This window comes from Anguilla rostrata, chromosome 3 (genome assembly GCF_018555375.3).
Source record: "Anguilla rostrata isolate EN2019 chromosome 3, ASM1855537v3, whole genome shotgun sequence".
NCBI classification, from domain to species: domain Eukaryota; kingdom Metazoa; phylum Chordata; class Actinopteri; order Anguilliformes; family Anguillidae; genus Anguilla; species Anguilla rostrata.
In genome coordinates, this window is record NC_057935.1 from 11622860 (window position 1) to 11640863 (window position 18004).

Below are 18004 nucleotides of genomic sequence, written 5' to 3' on the forward strand. Positions count from 1 at the left end.
TTCTCCCATTTCAGGCAATGGGCCTCATTCAGAAGTTATTCTTACTTTTGTTCTTAAAAAGTTATCCTACGATAAAAAACAACATGAGATTCATGACACACGTGCCGACCTGCCAGTGTTGTAGTTGGCCTCTGGGACACTTCTCAGACAAATGTCCTCACGCATTTGGTCAGTTTGGTAGGACGACCTGATCTTGGTAGTGTCTCGGTTGAGCTGTACTTTTCTGTTTTCTGACAGTGTGCTCCTAGGAAGGTTCAAAGTCTTTGACAATCTTTTTATAACCTACTTCGGCTTTGTGCCTCGTATCTGCTTAATCTCAAAGCTCTACAGGCAGTCCTTTGGTCTTAATGACAGCCTGACTGATTGGATCTGTTTCAGTTGTGAGGCTTCACAAAGTCCGTGATATTTATTCTGCAGTAATGCAACTGAACACACGTGCATAAAAAATCAGCATACGGTAGGCGGACCTTGTTGATGTACTTAGTATGATCTCTCAAGAAATGGGAATTTTGCCCACTGTCGGTTGTTAATACAAAGGGGCTGAATACTCAATTCATTTTCAGGTTATTTTTTTATACAAGTCTAAGACATCTAAATACTTTAATTTTAACCTTACAGAGTATTATTCGTATATGGAAAAAATCCCTTATATATAAATATATTCTAAGTTGGCTTTGCAACACAGCAAAATGAGAATTAATCAATGGGGTGAAAATTTTCTGAAGGCACAATAGGTTCCATGACCTGAGCTTTTAAAGCTTGCCTTGTACATTCTGAGGCATTCACCCAAGGAAAATGCAAACACAGACCTTCACAGACTCATGAAGATCCACAGAAAGATTTTACTTTCATTTCTCAGCTCAGATAATCATGACTGAGCGCGTGCAAATACATTGCCCTCCATTTTCAAAAAAAGGCAAGCCTAAGAAAGGGTTAAAAGAAAACTAATTTTAAAAGAAACAGCTACCAGCTAACAGTTATCCCATTTAACATTGGAAATTGTTGCTGAAAGTAGTGTGAAATGTCAAAACATGAAAACTTACAAATGATCAGATAAAGCAAAAAAGACAGGAAATGTAAATAAGAAATATACCATCTTTTTACTTGAACTAGGCAATGACCTGGCTTCTCCTTTTTTTTACAGATTGCTTGCTGACTTGTACATTGTAACTTCACTTCAGACAATATATATTCATCACCAGGCAGATTAGTAGGCTGATAAGGATTCAAGCATTGTTTCAAACAGCCTTATAAATGTTAATTGAAGAGTTTGTTAAATGTTACCTGTTCTGATTGGAATCACATTTACTGTTCTGCAAATTCACCGAACAAAAATACCATGAAATATTCCTTAACAAAGCATCTTCACAGAGTATAATACTGCATGAACTCAGCATGCCCAAACAAAAGAGATTCAAACTAATAACAATTGCTTTCTAACAATGGAGGCAGACAAAATATTTAAAAAATTACCCAAACATTTTAATTTTTTTCTCCATTTTTGGTTAAAATACTTAATACATCAATAACATATCAGATAGACCCAACGTGACATTATATTAAAGTTCTGATATTAAAAGTTCTTGATGCAAAATAACAAAAGGCATTTAACATCATTTAATTATCGCAATTCAATGCAATTCTGTATATGATGATTTAATTTAACAAAACCTTTTTGGCTGTTCATAAAACACAACTGATGTGTTTCTCTTGCAATACATTTCCTCCTAAACGATCACGACATTTAAAAACATTTAAAATATGCAACTAAGTATTATTACAGACAAAACTAACAGCAAAAAAAACAAGAAAACAACCAAACTGAAAATGACTGGCATATTAATAACAAATCAATAAATCAAATACATTCCATTGGATCTGGTGCTTTAACTGAAGACAAAATATGATATAAAATGTGACAGAAATAGTTCAAAGAATTGAATGCGGTAGTTATTGTAATGAGCCTTCCATTTTGAGCTGTGTGGCAGGTGTGACTAAATCATGCATGTCTGCAGGTTTTTTTTTTTTGTTTGTTTTAGTTTTCAGTTTTTTGTTTTTTTTTGCAATGTTACAGCAATAAATCTTCACCCAGCACAAGGACAATGTAAAAAAAACACTGCCACTTTTATCTTATCCAGTTCCTCACACAGTATAAAGGGTGTTTCATTCCTTTCAATGATCTATATATATTTGGAAAACCCATTACAGCGACAGAAATTATTATATTAATTCAGCAGAAAATATCCCCAAAAAATCCATAAAAACATCAAAGGAAATGTCCTGTGTGTTTAAAGCTAAAAAGGTGAAATCATTAAATAATGTGCTGCAATTTCCAAAGCAAAAAAAAAAAAACAAGAATTCATTTAAAGAAAGATTTGTGCATCAGTGCTCTGGTCTTTCCCTGATCCCACTGAAGCCGTGACTCCACTGCAGAACTGTGAATCTCCGCTCTTTCACAGTTTCTGCATCCAGATCTCAAGTTATTACTGGGAACAATCTGCACCAAATGTGGCTCAGAGTGGGGGGTGTCGGGGGCCCAGACGCGTGAGGCCAAAATCTGAACATGGAATAAAATCCCTTAAAGTAACTTAATGCCACGCCTAGGAGAACACCCGCAGTCTCCGTAGCAACGATCAGTGTTTGGATCCTGCGTCTTAAAAAAAAAAAAAAAAAAAAAAAAAAACATTTACCTCAAGTGAAATTAAATATGTGATCAAATATTTATATCCTTTGCTGGAATGGCTGGTTTTACCCTCAGAGTGAATGGCGATGAGACATCTTTTTGGTCTCCAGTGGAGGAGAGTGAGATTCACTGCAGTGCGATCATAAGCCCTTCCGGGTGCCACTGAGCCACGTTTCCTTAGGGAACAATCACAGTGGAGAGGGCTCTGAAAAGACACTTTGGCTCAAGTTGGGGGGGGGCTGTTTTTGGGGTGCTTTCTCTACTGGTACACCTCATACCTTTCAGGCTGCTGTGAAGACTCCTCTGGGTTATATGTAGTATTTAAAAGGCCTGTTCTGGGGGGGGGGGGGGGGGTGATGAGCCTCTTTGGTGGGAGAAACTCTCAGCTCCAGGGTGAGGCACGTTGCACTATTGATCACTTGCGCTTGGCTCAGGGCAGCCTAGCTCAAGCCTGCCCCCTGTGGGCCCTAAAGTGCAGTGCAGCTCCAGGCTCCTCGCGGTCATTAGGAGGGGAGGACCAGCAGCCCTGCCCCCCCCCCCCCCTTTATTCAACAGCACAGCTGGAACCAGGCCAGCCCTTTTCAGTTAAACTTCTGAGTGGGTTCCCATCAGGAGCGCGAGTAGCTCCCCCCCCCCCCCCCCCCCACCACATGACTGACGCTGACTGCCCATTTAACTAAGAGAGCCGTGGACCGAGCCAGCCGGCTGTATAATCACATTGCTTCTGTTGGCGGGGCCACTTCAAAAAAAAAAGAAAAAGAAAACTCGGGAAGTGACCGCATAAGGGAGAACGGGGGGCGTTCCCAATTTTGATCACAGAAAATAACCACAAGTTTATTTAGGAGCCGAAAGCTTTGACCTCAGCTGTGGAACAAAGTCCAGGCAGTACTTGTAACTGTGCGATGGCAGAATTCAGTGTGTGCTCCAGCCCGAGCTCCAGCTAGCCTGGTTCCAGGTGCAGAACGGGACAGGTACGGACAGGTGTGGACAGAGGCCTTCCAGGACCAGGGCTGAATAGGACTGGGTCAGAAAGACTCCACTGGGTTCTCTGGGGGATTTGGGGTGTTTGATCTACCTTACATTAGATTGGGTACGGATTCCAAAACTCAGTCCCCTGTCCCCTCTATGGCTTCTCATCTCCAGTCAGTCAGCCGCTGGCTGTGTCTGTGCGTCTCTGCTCTCCCTCTCTCTCTCTCTCTCTCAAAGGGCGTGCGGCGGTGTGTGTGTGAGAGGGCTTGGCGGGTTCAGTCTAGGCCTAGCTCTGCGCTTTGGGCTCAGAGTTGGGTGCGGGGTGCGCCTTGGGATTGGCTGGAGGCGGTGGAGGGGGAGGAGGAGGGTGCACAGGGACCGACGATGAGGACGAGGAGGAAGAGGAGGAGGAAGAGCTGCGTCGGGTCTCCACTCCAGTGCTGGTCATCTTCAGCTTGCGTCTCTTGGCCAGCGGGGCGTTGTCCACGCTCTTGAGGAAGAAGCCCTCTCTCTTCCCCTTATTGAAGGCCTGGTGGAGGGGGAGGACAGAGTCCAAAGGACAGAGAGAAAGGATCAGACGCTCATATAAAGGGGAAGTGGTGTCTGAGCTATTTCCTTTTCTTCAGTTTACTCAATTTGACATTACATTTGACTCTAAATGTTGTGTCTGCCAAGACACCAAACTGCAAGATAACTTACTGCCAATAATTTTAGACATTAGACCTGCAACATTTATCTAGTTTAAATGTTTTACCACAAACTTTTTCCCCTTGATTTAATTCTAATTCTTACTGGATCTGAAGATCTGCACAGGCCTATTCGCCACACCACGGTGCCAGTATCAATTCTGCACCCTAACCCTAACCCGAGACTCCTCCCCTCCCCCGCACCCCCACCTTGAACGTGGCGTTGACGTAGGTGCGGACGGTGGGGCCGCAGGACTCCAGCACGTCGGGCGTGCGCAGGGGGGTGGACGAGAGCGCCCCCCCACCCTGGAGCCACTCGTTCTCCCGCAGGGCCGAGAGCTTGAGCCGCTTCTCAGGGTCCACGGTCAGCAGGCCTGCGGGGGGGAGAGAGAGAGAGAACAGGCACGAGATCAGGAATGGAGAAGGAGAGAAAAGGGAGAACATTATTTTAAAAATATACAAACGTGAGTAAATAGCGTTACAGAAATAGGAGGTGAAAATCAGAGAGGATGTAACTTTGGGGTGTAGACTGTTTAATATGAAAAGTGCAGAGAGAGCCAGCGTGCCAGACGTAAATCTCCAAAGTACACAGTGTACTCCTTTAGCTGAAATAGACTATCTCAGGCGCAACAGTCGAAGCTTATAAAAGAGAGAAGGCGCTCTCAGCATGGAACAGTGCATGTAACAAAAATATACACCCGGGATCTTCAGAGACACTACCCAAAGGAGAGACATTTTGTTTGAGTGCACCAGTGTCTACTTTTGGGGGTCTTTCTGAAGTGTGCATATTCGGGTGCATATTCTTGGTACGCTTTAGATCTCTGAAGACTTTGCACACCTCTCACTAACTCCTTGGCCTCCTCGGACACGCCCCTCCAGGCCTCCCCATCCAATGAGAAGTCTCCTTCCTTGATCTTGTGCATGATGTCAGCGGCATGGGACGTCGTTATCCCTTTTGGTTCACTTTGGAAGGGCACTTGTCCACTCAGCATGGTGTACTGACAGAAAGACAGATCGTTCATGATATCCACGTTACCAATATTTTAGTTAACAAGTACTTACACACATAATATAATTTCACATAATATAATTTCCTTTCAAATGAAAAAAACCAGGTTCTGTACAAATTAATACATGAAAATGAAACCTCAGACCACTCATTTGGAGAGAGAAAATACTGGAGCAACACTAGCTGCAGACACAGATAGAGTAAATAACTACAGTGTACTAGAGTACAAAATAGTACCCATGAATCACTGATGAACATGGCTCTTTAAGATCCTTGACTCAAACGTGTTATAAAACCAAGTCGATTTCATTATGTGTGAAGTTTAAGCACGTGCACACACTCGCACACACACACTCACAATTGCACACGCATACACCCCACACACAGACACACAGACACGCACACACACACACTCACATACAAACATACACACAGACACACTCACACACAAATACACACGCACGCACACACACACGCACACGCACGCGCACACACACACACTCACACACACTCTCAGTACCAGGATGACGCCCAGGCTCCAGAGGTCGCAGGCCTGGTCGTAGCCTGCGCTGTGGAAGAGCTCGGGGGCGGCGTACTGCAGGGTGAAGCAGGGGGTCTGCAGGGGGGCACTGCCCGCGGGACACAGGCGCGCAAACCCAAAATCGATCACCTTCAGCACCGCGTCCTCCCCCTCGCTCGCAAAGAGAACATTCTGGAAGGAAAAGAAGAAAGGACGCTCTTCACCCTGTGCTGCAGCGTCAGCCGCTGCTGTGACCTTCGCCTCTCAGCGCGACCTTGAGAAGCGCTTTTACGTGATCAGCTTGGGTAAAGGCTCGGGCGCAGAGCTCGCCAGCACAGGCAGCGCACCAGCTGAAGCCCGCAGTGTGTGTATCAAATACGCAGGTCTAGTGAGCCAAGACAGGAACTTCAATCTGTGACACGTGTTCATATTTCAGTAAGTTACATAATTTTTAAAAAATTAACAAGGACCAAAATTATATTCCAGAACACGGTGTGAAAGCTACTGCTGTCCAAACTGAAAAAAAAACGGAAGTTTTCAGAGAGGAACATTGAAATATAGCTACATGGCTAACCGACTCCTTGTGAAGGACTGTTAGCCAGCTCCCCAGGGGGCGGGGCAGGGGGGCGGGGTGAAGGAGTGATTGGCGCTCGGCCCTGCCTACCTCGGGCTTCAGGTCTCGGTGCACCACCCCGGCGTCGTGCATGAAGCTGACGGCCGACACCAGGCTCCTCATCAGCTGGCTGGCCTCCCCCTCGGCGAACAGCTTCTTCCTCTTGATCCGCTCCAGCAGCTCTCCCCCGCGCAACAGCTCCATCACCAGGTAGGTGTGGTACTGCGGGAGGAAGCGGCCGCGTTATCCGTCTGCTCATGTGACCGGCCTACTTTGATCCAGGTGTGTGGCCTATGAGTGGTCATTCGGTTTTTTTTTTTTTTTTTTTTTAAATGCTGATTTGACGCTGGATATGGTCCATATTCTGTTTGAGGATGCACACGGGTATGTGTGTCTGTTTGTGTGTGAGTGAGTCTGTACGTGTGTGCGTGTGTATTTGTGTGTGCGTGTGTTTGCACAAGTGTGTACATGCGTGCGTGTGTGAATGCCTGTGTGTATGGGTCTGTGGGTGTGTGTGTGTGTATGTATGAAGTGCATTAAGGGTACCTGGTCGTGGTAGACCTCATGCAGGTTGACTATATTGGGGTGCGCCTCGCACTGTCTGAGTGCTGCGATCTCCCTCTGGGTGTTCACCTCCATCCTGAAACACACAATCCCACAATGCAGTGAACCCCACTGCAGGAGACAGGAGCAGAGGCATCCAGAGCAAGAGCCACTCTAATAAACCATAGACTGCTGAAAAATATGGACAAAGTCATTGTGACATCACCCATTGACTCTCCATGGGCTTGGTGAAAAGCGTTTGAAGCCTGGGAAGTGTAGTTTGTGGGTGCCGCAACGTTGCACAAATTGGAGCCAGAGACTGCGCAGTAGGTTAAAAAACGCAGCCTGGTTTCATACACTCACCTTCACCTACAGCTAATGTACATGGTTAAGTTCTTATGGAGAACAGAACATTTTTAGCTTGCTGAAGAACGGCCCTGCAGAGCACTCTTTTTCCTGTTTCCTGGACAGGAAGCGCATCGTACAGGAGCATCGGACAGCGACAGTCCCCCCCCAACCCCCCCCACCCCCCCCCCCCCACACACGCTCACCTGCGGCTAACGATCTTGACGGCGTACTCCTGCCCCGTCTGCTTGTGTCGGCACTTCCTGCAGACGGAGAAGCTCCCCTCCCCCAGCGGCGGCTCCTGCAGGCACAGCTCGTACTGCTGGAAGAACTGGGAGTCCTGGGGGGGGGGGGGGGGGGGGGTAAAACGGGAGACCAGGGTCACGCGCTGAGTTCGGCTCTAGATTCCTTTCTGCAGACACAGCCGTCGGAAGGGGGCTGGCGCGCGGATTAGAGAGGTGCCGTCTTTTGGACTCGGCGTGACTGTGAGTTTCTCCTACAGCTAAAGAAATCTGACGTTGATCTCACGCATTGTGCCTGGAGCTGGTGAGCCTGTCCCTGCTGGATCTGTGAAGCTTTATCTGTGTCTGCAGCCGCAGTGTGCGGAGAGTTTCTCAGAGTGGGGGAGGGGTCTGTGTGTGGCGGGAGGGGTCTGTATGTGGGGGAGGAGTCAGCATGTGGGGGGAGGGGTCACTGTGTGTGGAAGGTCAGAATAGTACCCTGTGTACAGGGTGAGCAGAGTGTGTGTTTGTTTGTGTGTGTGTGTGTGTGTGTGTGTGTGTGTATGCGTGTATGAGTGCATATGAGTGTGTGTGAGTGTGTGTGCACCTTTAGCATTGCGCTACGCTCCACGCTGGCAGACCCCGGCCGGTCTGGGCTCATCTGGGACTCCAGGAAGTCCCCCATCACCGCGTTCTGGTTGAACAGAATGGAAGGGGCAATAAAGGAGTAGCCCTGGGGTGGATAAACACAGAGACGAGAGATAAAAATCAGTCATTACAAACATAAACCTTTATTAGAAAGCAGGGACGCATCAACCATCGATAAAGTGCACGTTAAGGATAATCTGATATTCCAGGAGATGAATGTATCGCGATGTCGCTCCCAGCTTCGCTGCGTGAGGAACCGCAGCCTTGAGGAAGCGATACGGCGGAATATAAAAGCCAGCGTCCTGGGACAGCCCAGGGGAACGCGGTAATCTCTCCTATATTGCTTTAGCTTGAGTCTGTACGGCGCGCGAGGGAACGGGGCTGTCCGGCTGCAACAGGCTCGCAGGTCAGCTGCTGGTCTGTTCTGTGAGAGGAGGGAGCGGGCTCAGGGCCGCCACTGGGGGCTCAACTGAGTGAGCTGTCCCGAGCACTGGAGGAGGGGGGGGGGGCGGATCAGGGAATAACTGAATGATTTTGTCCCAGCAGTTCTGGGTGGGCTGCAGTGCGTGTCTGTGAAGAACAGGGTTTACACAGTGTGCCTGTGAGGGATGATGTTTGCACAGTGTGTCTGTGAGAGATGAGGTTTACACAGTGTGTCTGAGAGGGATGAGGTCTGCACAGTGTGTCTGTGAGAGATGAGGTTTACACAGTGTGTCTGAGAGGGATGAGGTCTGCACAGTGTGTCTGTGAGAGATGAGGTTTACACAGTGTGTCTGAGAGGGATGAGGTTTGCACAGTGTGTCTGTGAGAGATGAGGTTTACACAGTGTGTCTGAGAGGGATGAGGTTTGCACAGTGTGTCTGTGAGAGATGAGGTTTACACAGTGTGTCTGTGTGAAGGGTGCACATGAAATGCAGTGTGTCACTGTGAAGGTGTTGGTTCACAGCAGTGTTTTTCTGTGAGAGATGAGGACTCACACACACATATGTCTCTGAGGGTGCAGGGCTGCAGCAGTGTGTGACCGTGAGGGTAAAGTTCTCCTGTCTGTGAGTCGTGCAGGTGAACGCAGCAGGCATCTGTGAGGTGTGTGAGGTGTGTGAGATGTGTGAGGTGTGTGAGGTGTGTGAGGTGTGTGAGGTGTGCGTGGGGTACCTGGAACAGCCGGTCGGTGCTCGGGGGGGTGCTGGCGGGCGAGTAGACGGGCTCCATGCCGGTGAACTCCTCGGCGAAGTTCCCCACGTCCAGCTCGTTGCGCAGCTCGGGCCGAAACGGAGCCTCCAGCTTCCTCTCGGCCAGGTCCGCCCAGCTCATGCCCTGCAGGAGCGCGGGTCAGAGGAGCAGCCAATCACAGCCTGCCGCTGCGCAGGACCAGCGCCAACACAAACGCGTCGATGTGTGCGACGCCAGGAATGTGGTGCGTATGTGCGCGTGAGATGTGAGAAGGGGGGTGCGGGGGTGGGGGTGGGGGGTAACCTTGAAGAAGGGGTGGCCCTTGATGTCATCGGCCCCGCGGGGCCCCGAGCCCAGCCTCTTGCGGGGGTCCTTCACCAGCAGCTTCCTCAGCAGGTCCCGGGCCAGCGGGCTGATTTCGGGAGGGAACGGGGGGTCACAGCGCAGGATACGTCTGAGAGGGGGGGGGGGGGGGCAGGGGGAGGAGTGAGATATTCACAGGAGATGATGTAAGAGAGGGGGTTTAAACAGCCTTAGAAGTTCTCAGAAATGTGCTCATTTCATAAGCATCTAACTCCCTCTGTGATGAATCAGACATCTAAGCTAAGGGGTGTGTGTGCGTGAGTTCGTGCGACAGAGAAAAAGAAAGAGAGAGACAGAGAGAGGGAGGGACAGAGAGAGAGAGAGAGGATGAAAACTTACAGATGGATCACCAAACACAGTGGAGAAAATGTCAGAGCAAGAGGGCCAGAGAGAGAGAGAGAACACCAGGGACAGACAGACAGACAGACAGACAGGGCTCACCTGGACACCTCAGATTGCGAGTTCTTCTCCCCCTCCAGTGTGAACGGGGAGGCCCCCGTCAGAAACTCAAACATGAGGATCCCTAAACTCCACCAGTCCACCGACTGCACACACACACACACACACACACACACACACACACACACACAAAACACCAGTGGTGTTCCTGTCAATCCTTCACCGATCGGTCAACTTCAGTAAAATCATAAAGACTCTGAGCTACAGTAAATGCATTTGAGGAGTGGATGCTGCTGCACTGTATCACTACATCCAGACAGAAATAACATGAAGTGCTCTGACCACGGCCTACAGCCTGTGAGGTCTGTGAGGCATGTGAGGCATGTGAGGTCTGTGAGGTCTGTGAGGTCTGTGAGGTCTGTGAGGCCTGTGAGGCCTGTGAGGTCTGTGAGGTCTGTGAGGTCTGTGAGGTCTGTGAGGCCTGTGAGGCCTGTGAAGCCTGTGAAGCCTGTGAGGTCTGTGAAGCGTGTGAGGTCTGTGAGGTCTGTGAAGCGTGTGAGGTCTGTGAGGTCTGTGAGGTCTGTGAGGTCTGTGAGGTCAGTGAGGTCTGTGAGGTCTGTGAGGCCTGTGAGGCCTGTGAGGTCTGTGATGTCTGTGAGGCCTGTGAGGCCTGTGAGGCCTGTGCGGTCTGTGAGGTCTTTGAGGCCTGTGAGGTCTGTGATGCCTGTGAGGCCTGTGTGGTCTGTGAGGCCTGTGAGGCGTGTGAGGCCTGTGAGGTCTGTGAGGTCTGTGAGGCCTGTGAGGCCTGTGAGGTCTGTGAGGTCTGTGAGGCGTGTGAGGTCTGTGAGGTCTGTGAGGCCTGTGAGGTCTGTGAGGCCTGTGAGGTCTGTGAGGCCTGTGAGGTCTGTGAGGCCTGTGAGGCCTGTGAGGTGTGCTCATCCGTGTGTCTCCTCACCTTCCCATGGCCAGACTTCCCCCGAATGATTTCCGGAGCCATGTACTCGATTGTGCCACAAAATGAGTACGTCCTCTCCTTCTGTGGACATAGACAGACAGACGGACAGGGAGACACACACACATACACACAAAGACACACACACACACAAACACAAACAGAGACACACACACACACACACACAAACACAAACAGACAGTCGGACACACACACACACACACAAAGACACACAGACACACACACACAGGCGCACACACACACATACACACAGACACACACACACAGAAAATCGCATTTCATCAAACTCACAGTTGTGCCGACAGAAGTTGTAGTTCTGTGAGCTTTATGGGGAGAGACGCAAGACAGATTCTGTGGCCTTTCTCACCTCCTCGTCAAGAAACTCTTTGCTCAGGCCAAAATCCGTCAGCACCACATGCCCCTCGCTGTCCAGCAAGATGTTCTCTAATTTGATGTCCCGGTAGATGATGCCAAGCTGCGGAGACATTAATCATCCCAGCCTGATTTGCAGCAGCACACGGCCTCGTGCAGGACAGATGTACAGCTGAGCTCACACACACACACAGGGAAGCACAACTGAATCATGGGAAATGGAGTCCTAGAGACCGCACCCACCTTGTGCAGGTGCTCCAGTGCCAGGATGATCTCCCCAATATATATTCGCACCTCGTCCTCCGCAAAGTGGTCGCGCTGATACAGGTGGGTGAACATTTCCCCTCCACTCACATAGTCTATACAGATATACAGAGAGAGAGACAGAGGAGGAAATCACAGTTAAAAGAGAAATTAGCCTACACCAACACTAACAGCTTATTTACAAGTCAAATTCAATAGTAGTGCGTTTTCTGAGGCCTTAGCAACATATTTCCATAACCGACATTATAAGCTATGTGCGACGGACAAGATACACACAGGCAGCAACTGCTGTTTGGCCTCGCAAGACAATGAGGTGTGTGCTTCCTCTTAACAAGTACAGTTCTCTGTTCCTCTATGGTTGTTCTAAAGAGGCATTTAAAAATCAAACACACATTACAATATCTGTAATATATTTTACACTGTTTACAAATATTTAAATTTTAAAGTTCCGCTGGACCCTTCGGGACAGAGTCCACAGACCAAAGTACTCGACTAATACTCCACACTGGAGCAATAATCTGCAGTGCTGCGCTGGGTGCAATGAAAATGTGCCTCCCCTATTGTTCATTTTCCATTTGCCTCCTACAACAATAGCCCCACAGTGAGCCTCTGATGTAGTGCACCCTCGTTCAGCAGATTGACCGTCGGGTACTCGGACCATAAGAGTAATAACCAGAGCAGGCCAGCCCATCCAGGCTCATCATTTACCTGCAGAGCAGATTCTTAACTGTCCCACGATTGGTCCGGAAGCTATCATCAATGTTAACACAACAGCATTCCGGGAAAGGAAGCTCCTGGTACAGGGACACTGAAAGCGAACCTTCTGTGATTTACTGACCCAAGATCAGGGAGTTTGAAAGCAAAACTTCGGTTACAGACTGACTCAGAGGATGAGTTTGAAAGCAGAACTACTGCAAGGCATTTACCGAGTATAATGGAGTTTTGAAAGTGACACTTCTGAAACGTGCAGACCCAGGATAAAGGATCTTCAAATCACAACGTGTGTAAATATTGAACCAGGCTAAATAAATCTGAAAGCGAGACGCCTGTCGCTGTTTGGTGGCAGCTGACCCACATCGGCGGCGTCTGACAGTGAAGCGTGCGCGACACACTGACCCAGGATGAGGTGCAGCTTGGCGTGCGTCTGGAAGGCGTAGTGCAGCGTGACCAGGAAGGGCGACTGGCGGATGTGCTCCAGCACCTGCCTCTCCGTGCGCGTGTGCTCGGCCGTCTTCGCCTTCTGCACGATGGCCGCCTTCTTCAGCACCTGCGAGCAAGAAGCCCGGCCACGCCCGTCTCCGAGTCAGCCTTTTATTCACCACGCCCCTACGGCTCAGTTCCGTCTCAACACCGCTCGCGTCTAATTAACCTAACACTTCAACTGAGGTGGCTGGAGCAAAAGAAGACGTTTGCTAAATAACACAGCGTGGGTCATTACATTACATTTATTTGGAAGACGCTTTTATCCAAAGCAAAGTACAATAAGTGCATACCAAAGGCCATTGGAACAACTACAAAACACAGGTCCGATAAGGTACAATACTCATTTTACAGTTATGCATAGCTATGAACACGTTAAAGTCCAGTTCACACAGGGAACATCACTCTGAGCTAACCTATGCTAAGTCAAACTAGGAAAGTTGTCAAATGAGTCAACTGTCTTCACACCTCACAGCCTCCACAGACAGGCTGCTCAGTTCTGTCTCAACACTGCCTGTGTCTAATTAACATTTCAACTGAGGTGGCTGGAGCAAAAGAAGATGTTTGCTAAATAACACTGTGTGGGTCCTTTGACAGTACGGCTCTGTGCAAATTCATGCAGTTCTCATTCGGTGGGTTAAAATGAGCAGGAACGAGGTAACACACCTTCATGGCGTACAGTTTCCCTTCATCGTGACCGCTGGTCTTCCTCACCAGGAACACTTTCCCATAGGCTTGAGGAAAAAGATGAGGGAAAGGAGGGAGAGAAACAGCGGAGAGTGGGGCAGCATTGATTGACAGCAGGAAGCAAAGAGGGGAAGACAGGAGTGTGAGTGAAGCAAGAAATACAACATCATTTTGAGTAGCTGTATGCTAAACGGCATTCCACGTTAAGAACAGTTCAACATGCATAAAATATACTCATTTCCATCTTAGTTAAGGTATACAAGCATGCAAATGGTAAATGGACTGCATTTATATAGCGCTTTTATCCAAAGGGCTTTATAATTGATGCCTCTCATTCACCCATACACACACACACACACACACACACACACACACACACACACACAAACGGTGAAAGGCTTCCATGCAAGGTACCAATCCGCTTGTTGGGAGCAATTAGGGTTTAGGTGTCTTGCTCAGGGACACTTCGACACGCCCAGGGCGGGTGATCGAACCGGCAACCCTCCGACTGCCAGACAAGCACTCTTACCTCCTGAGCTATGTCACTTGCACTGTGTGTCAGACTGCATGTTGGTTTAAGTTCTGCCATCACTCAACACTAAGGAAAACCGGTTCATCAGAAGCCATCTTCTGGCCCTTCAACTTTCAGAGTTTATCAGATTAGAAAAAGGCCTGTGTCTGAATGCTGACTTTTTTGTACAAGTGCTGCTGCCCTAAAATTCAACGACAAGTAAAAGAAATATCCAAAATCGACCAAGTCAACTGGGGAAAAAAAGGGGGGGGGTAATGGTAGTGTAGCTAATGGGTAAGGAGTCGGTCTTGTAAACTAAAGGGCACAGCTACGATTCCCCAGTAGGACACTGCCGGTGTACCCTTGAGCAAGGTACTTAACCTGCATTGCTCCAGTATATATCTAGCTGTATAAATAGATGTAATGTAAATGCTGTGTAAAAAGTTGTGCAAGTCGCTCTGGATAAGAGCGTCTGCTAAATGCCTGTAATCTAATGTAGTGTGCACTAATGGGTGTGCAATAATACGACAACAGAAGCAGTGTCTGAGGCTGAAGTAAATCCAAGGGGTTTGGACATTTATCCTAATTTATGCCTGTGTGATCTTCAGCAGACCAGCGTATCACATGACCCATATAAGGCATAACCCAGGCACATAAACACCATTACAAATGTCAAATGGGCAAATGTACATGGTTTAACCAAAGGGGTCTTCTTCATCATTGAAGTTCCTGCCAAATATGGCCCAAAAATCACCCCTCTCTCTAAGTCACAGATCTCTTCTTCCAGTCATGGAAGCCAAAACAATGGCCAACTGGGCCTGTCCAGCATTTTTACGTTTCCCTTATTTTTCCAGTAACACGCAAAGGCTAGCAGGAGTCAGAGTGTGTGCAATACAATGAAAGCATTTACAAAGCCTTATCATAACAAAGTTACAACAAAACTGTCGGAAACACAGTATTTTAAAATGACTCACAGGTCACTAAGCAGTAGTCAATTATCTAAAAAGCAACATTAGTAAATGTTTCCTGTCATGCCAGTAACTGATACATCATTTTGTACAAGAAGAACAGATAATTTGTCAAAAAAAATAACATTCATATAGGTCCACCTGGTGCTACAATCCACCTGATGAAGACCTCCTAATGAAAAGTAGTTGAGCCTGCTGGCTTACTGCACATAAAGTAAAAAGAAACCTTTTGTGGGATCCTGTACTGTGCGGGCAGAGCATAATCTCCACTTCCCTGGTCTCCTGTGATCTGGCCGTGTGGAGTAGCAGCTAAGGATTTTGGGCTGGTAACCTGATGGCAATGGCTGTACCTCTGACTCCCAGCTGGGACGACAACCTGCTTTTAATACCATCCAGTTGTGTAAACTGGTAAATATACATTATGTGAGCCATGAGAGTCAACCTACATAACGGAATCTGCTCAGAAATAGGTCACAATAACTAGTCCGCCATAGTTAATATGAAGTGACAAGCAGTCCGTCACTGGGGTGTTGAACCTGTAGTGTTCCAGGAAGGGGAGGCACTAAGACCTCAAAGGCCATTGATAATACAGTGTGCCCAAAAATCAGGTCTAATGCACAGATCTTTCCGAGTGGGACATCTCACCTCCAGTCCCCAGAACCTTGAGCAGTTCAAAGTTCTCCATTCCCACCTTCTCAGAGTGTCCGGTAAGATTAGCTGGAGAAGAGGGATGCAACAACCAGTGGATGAAATTAATATGGACTCCACTAGTGAACGGTTATCATTGAGTTAAACTAATCACTTAAAGTATTAACACTTCGCAGGCAGCCTGTTCAAAAGCATAAAGACACTTGTCCGCGTGAGGAGAAAGCAGTCTGCCCCATTATATTTAAATTGTTTTGCAGTAGCACAACAGACATAACCGCAACCTCAATGCAATGTGCCAGTTGTTCTAGCGCTTTTTGTGGTTTAACATACTTTTTATATGACTATGAGAGTTGTGAGAAGAAGAAAAAAGAACTAGTGGAATACACAATTGGTCATGAAAAAATATTAGGTACAATGAAGTAGGACTCTTCTACACAAATCATTAACACTGTTGCATCCGTGTATGCACTTCAAAACAAACGATGTCCACGGTCACGGCAGTAGAGAGTTAATACACCTACCGTTAGTGAGTTGGTGTTTGACAGTGTAGGTCTTATCCCGGACCTCTTCGCCAGAATCCTCCCCACTGCTTCCCGAGCTGTCCCCCGACATGTTACAAGCACTTGCCTTAAATATATTACGAATGTGTTCGTCTTCTGACCTTTTCCTGGGTTGCCGTTTTCCTTTATTTCGGATTAATACACACGCATTTACAGATGCTGTGCATTTACAAATGGTAGTAGAGAAAGAAACCGCGAAGGGATTTTAATGAGAAATCACTACTACGCGTAGTGTCCGCTTTATAATTATCTGAGTCTATTTGTTTTATTTCATTTTTGATTTCGGGTGCAACCATAATTTCTGCAAAAATCCGCCAAAATATCACGTCATTATTCCTGATCTGTGTATACATTTCCTTTGTGTTTAGCTGCGAGAGGTTAAACAACACTCCCCATTAAATAATTTGTTGTTTTGTACTGTAGCTAAAGTGCAAATATCTCATAATAACCCCGCTCCCTCCTACTTCTATTGGTTTATCATAGCAATTCACAGATCAACACCCGCCATACTTGAGTGTAACCATATCATGGTTTTCTGATGTAGGCAACTCGACGACCGGAATTTCCTCTTTTTATTTCGACACAAGCTACTGTTAGCTACAACCCGCTGTAAAGTCGCAACAGTAACACTTAAAGCAGTATCTATGTTACGCAGAAGAGGGGCTACATTACCGCCCCAAGATCACAATGTTTTCCCGCAAAGACGTTTCCGTTTTCATTAGTGGCTATCGCTAATAAAAATGCACTCTTCTTCGCCAATTCAAACACTGTATAAAACGATTATGCCGAACAATACTTACTTCCTAATCTGCAGATATGTTTGTTGTTCCTAGCAAGTAAAACCCTGCAGTATTCTCTCTTTATGGTATGACATATAGCAATAGTATTTCAAAATTGACAGACCAATGTAGCTAAACGTAAATGACAAATTAATGCAGCGTAAAATTACTTAAAGCGGTAATAAATATAATAAATACTCTGTTTCTCTTTCGTTTCCGGCTGCAGAAGAAGCTGTTTCGCATTTAATATTCGCGTTTGATATTTTCTAAAAAACGAAACTGGTGGAAAAATTACACTTAAACTGTAGTGTAGACTGTGGTTTGTGTGTATGCGTGAGGGGATGTTGCAGCTACGGAAGCCGAGAAGTCTCAATCTGACTTTCAATTGCAGTTAAAGTCGGGTGGGGTTTTGAGATGTTGAAAGTAAGGGAGGGAGGAAGGAAGAAAAGTAAGACATGAGGGAAAAGGAGGAAGTCCCCGTGAGGCTTTCTGTCAGGAGATCCGCGCGATAGGCCATAACACACCTCAAAGCATCAACATTTCCACAAATTATAATGAACCAGGATTAATATAACCTCATACGATTTTAACTATTTTGTCATTTCTTTTTGCTGCATGTCTAAATATGCACAAATAAGTGTTTTTGTTAGTCTGAATTTTCTAAGTTAAAACTAGTTCAATCATATAGCAAATTCTTCACCGTGTCTGTTATATAGCTTATTTCTGCTTACAGTTCCTTTTTAATGCCTTTATCTGGATCAGCATACCTATTTTTATTGCTTTACATTTGATCAATTTACACAGTTGAGCTATCCCTCTACTTGCTAATGGGCATGCTCTTCACATCTAATATTCAATCTCTTAATGTAATTT

General features: G+C 47.1%; 1 protein-coding gene across 2 annotated transcripts; it reads right to left on the reverse strand.

Moving 5' to 3' along the window:
• Positions 1 to 1081: 1081 nt before the first annotated feature.
• On the reverse strand, positions 1082 to 17492 carry rps6ka4 (ribosomal protein S6 kinase, polypeptide 4). 2 transcript variants are annotated; one of them, XM_064326138.1, is made up of 18 exons: positions 16314 to 17492; positions 15790 to 15861; positions 13645 to 13712; positions 12895 to 13045; positions 11758 to 11873; positions 11510 to 11617; positions 11125 to 11205; positions 10212 to 10315; positions 9711 to 9861; positions 9390 to 9551; positions 8197 to 8322; positions 7575 to 7708; positions 7027 to 7120; positions 6532 to 6702; positions 5868 to 6059; positions 5177 to 5336; positions 4549 to 4712; positions 1082 to 4181 (listed from the first exon to the last, which is right to left on the reverse strand). In XM_064326138.1, the coding sequence occupies exons 1-18, from the start codon at positions 16402 to 16404 to the stop codon at positions 3939 to 3941; spliced, it is 2388 nt and encodes a 795-aa protein (XP_064182208.1). In that variant the 5' UTR covers positions 16405 to 17492; the 3' UTR covers positions 1082 to 3938. The 2 variants fall into 2 exon arrangements, with proteins under 2 accessions (XP_064182208.1, XP_064182209.1); XM_064326139.1 differs by lacking the exons at positions 12895 to 13045; positions 13645 to 13712; positions 15790 to 15861; positions 16314 to 17492 and adding an exon at positions 12487 to 12858.
• Positions 17493 to 18004: the final 512 nt, after the last annotated feature.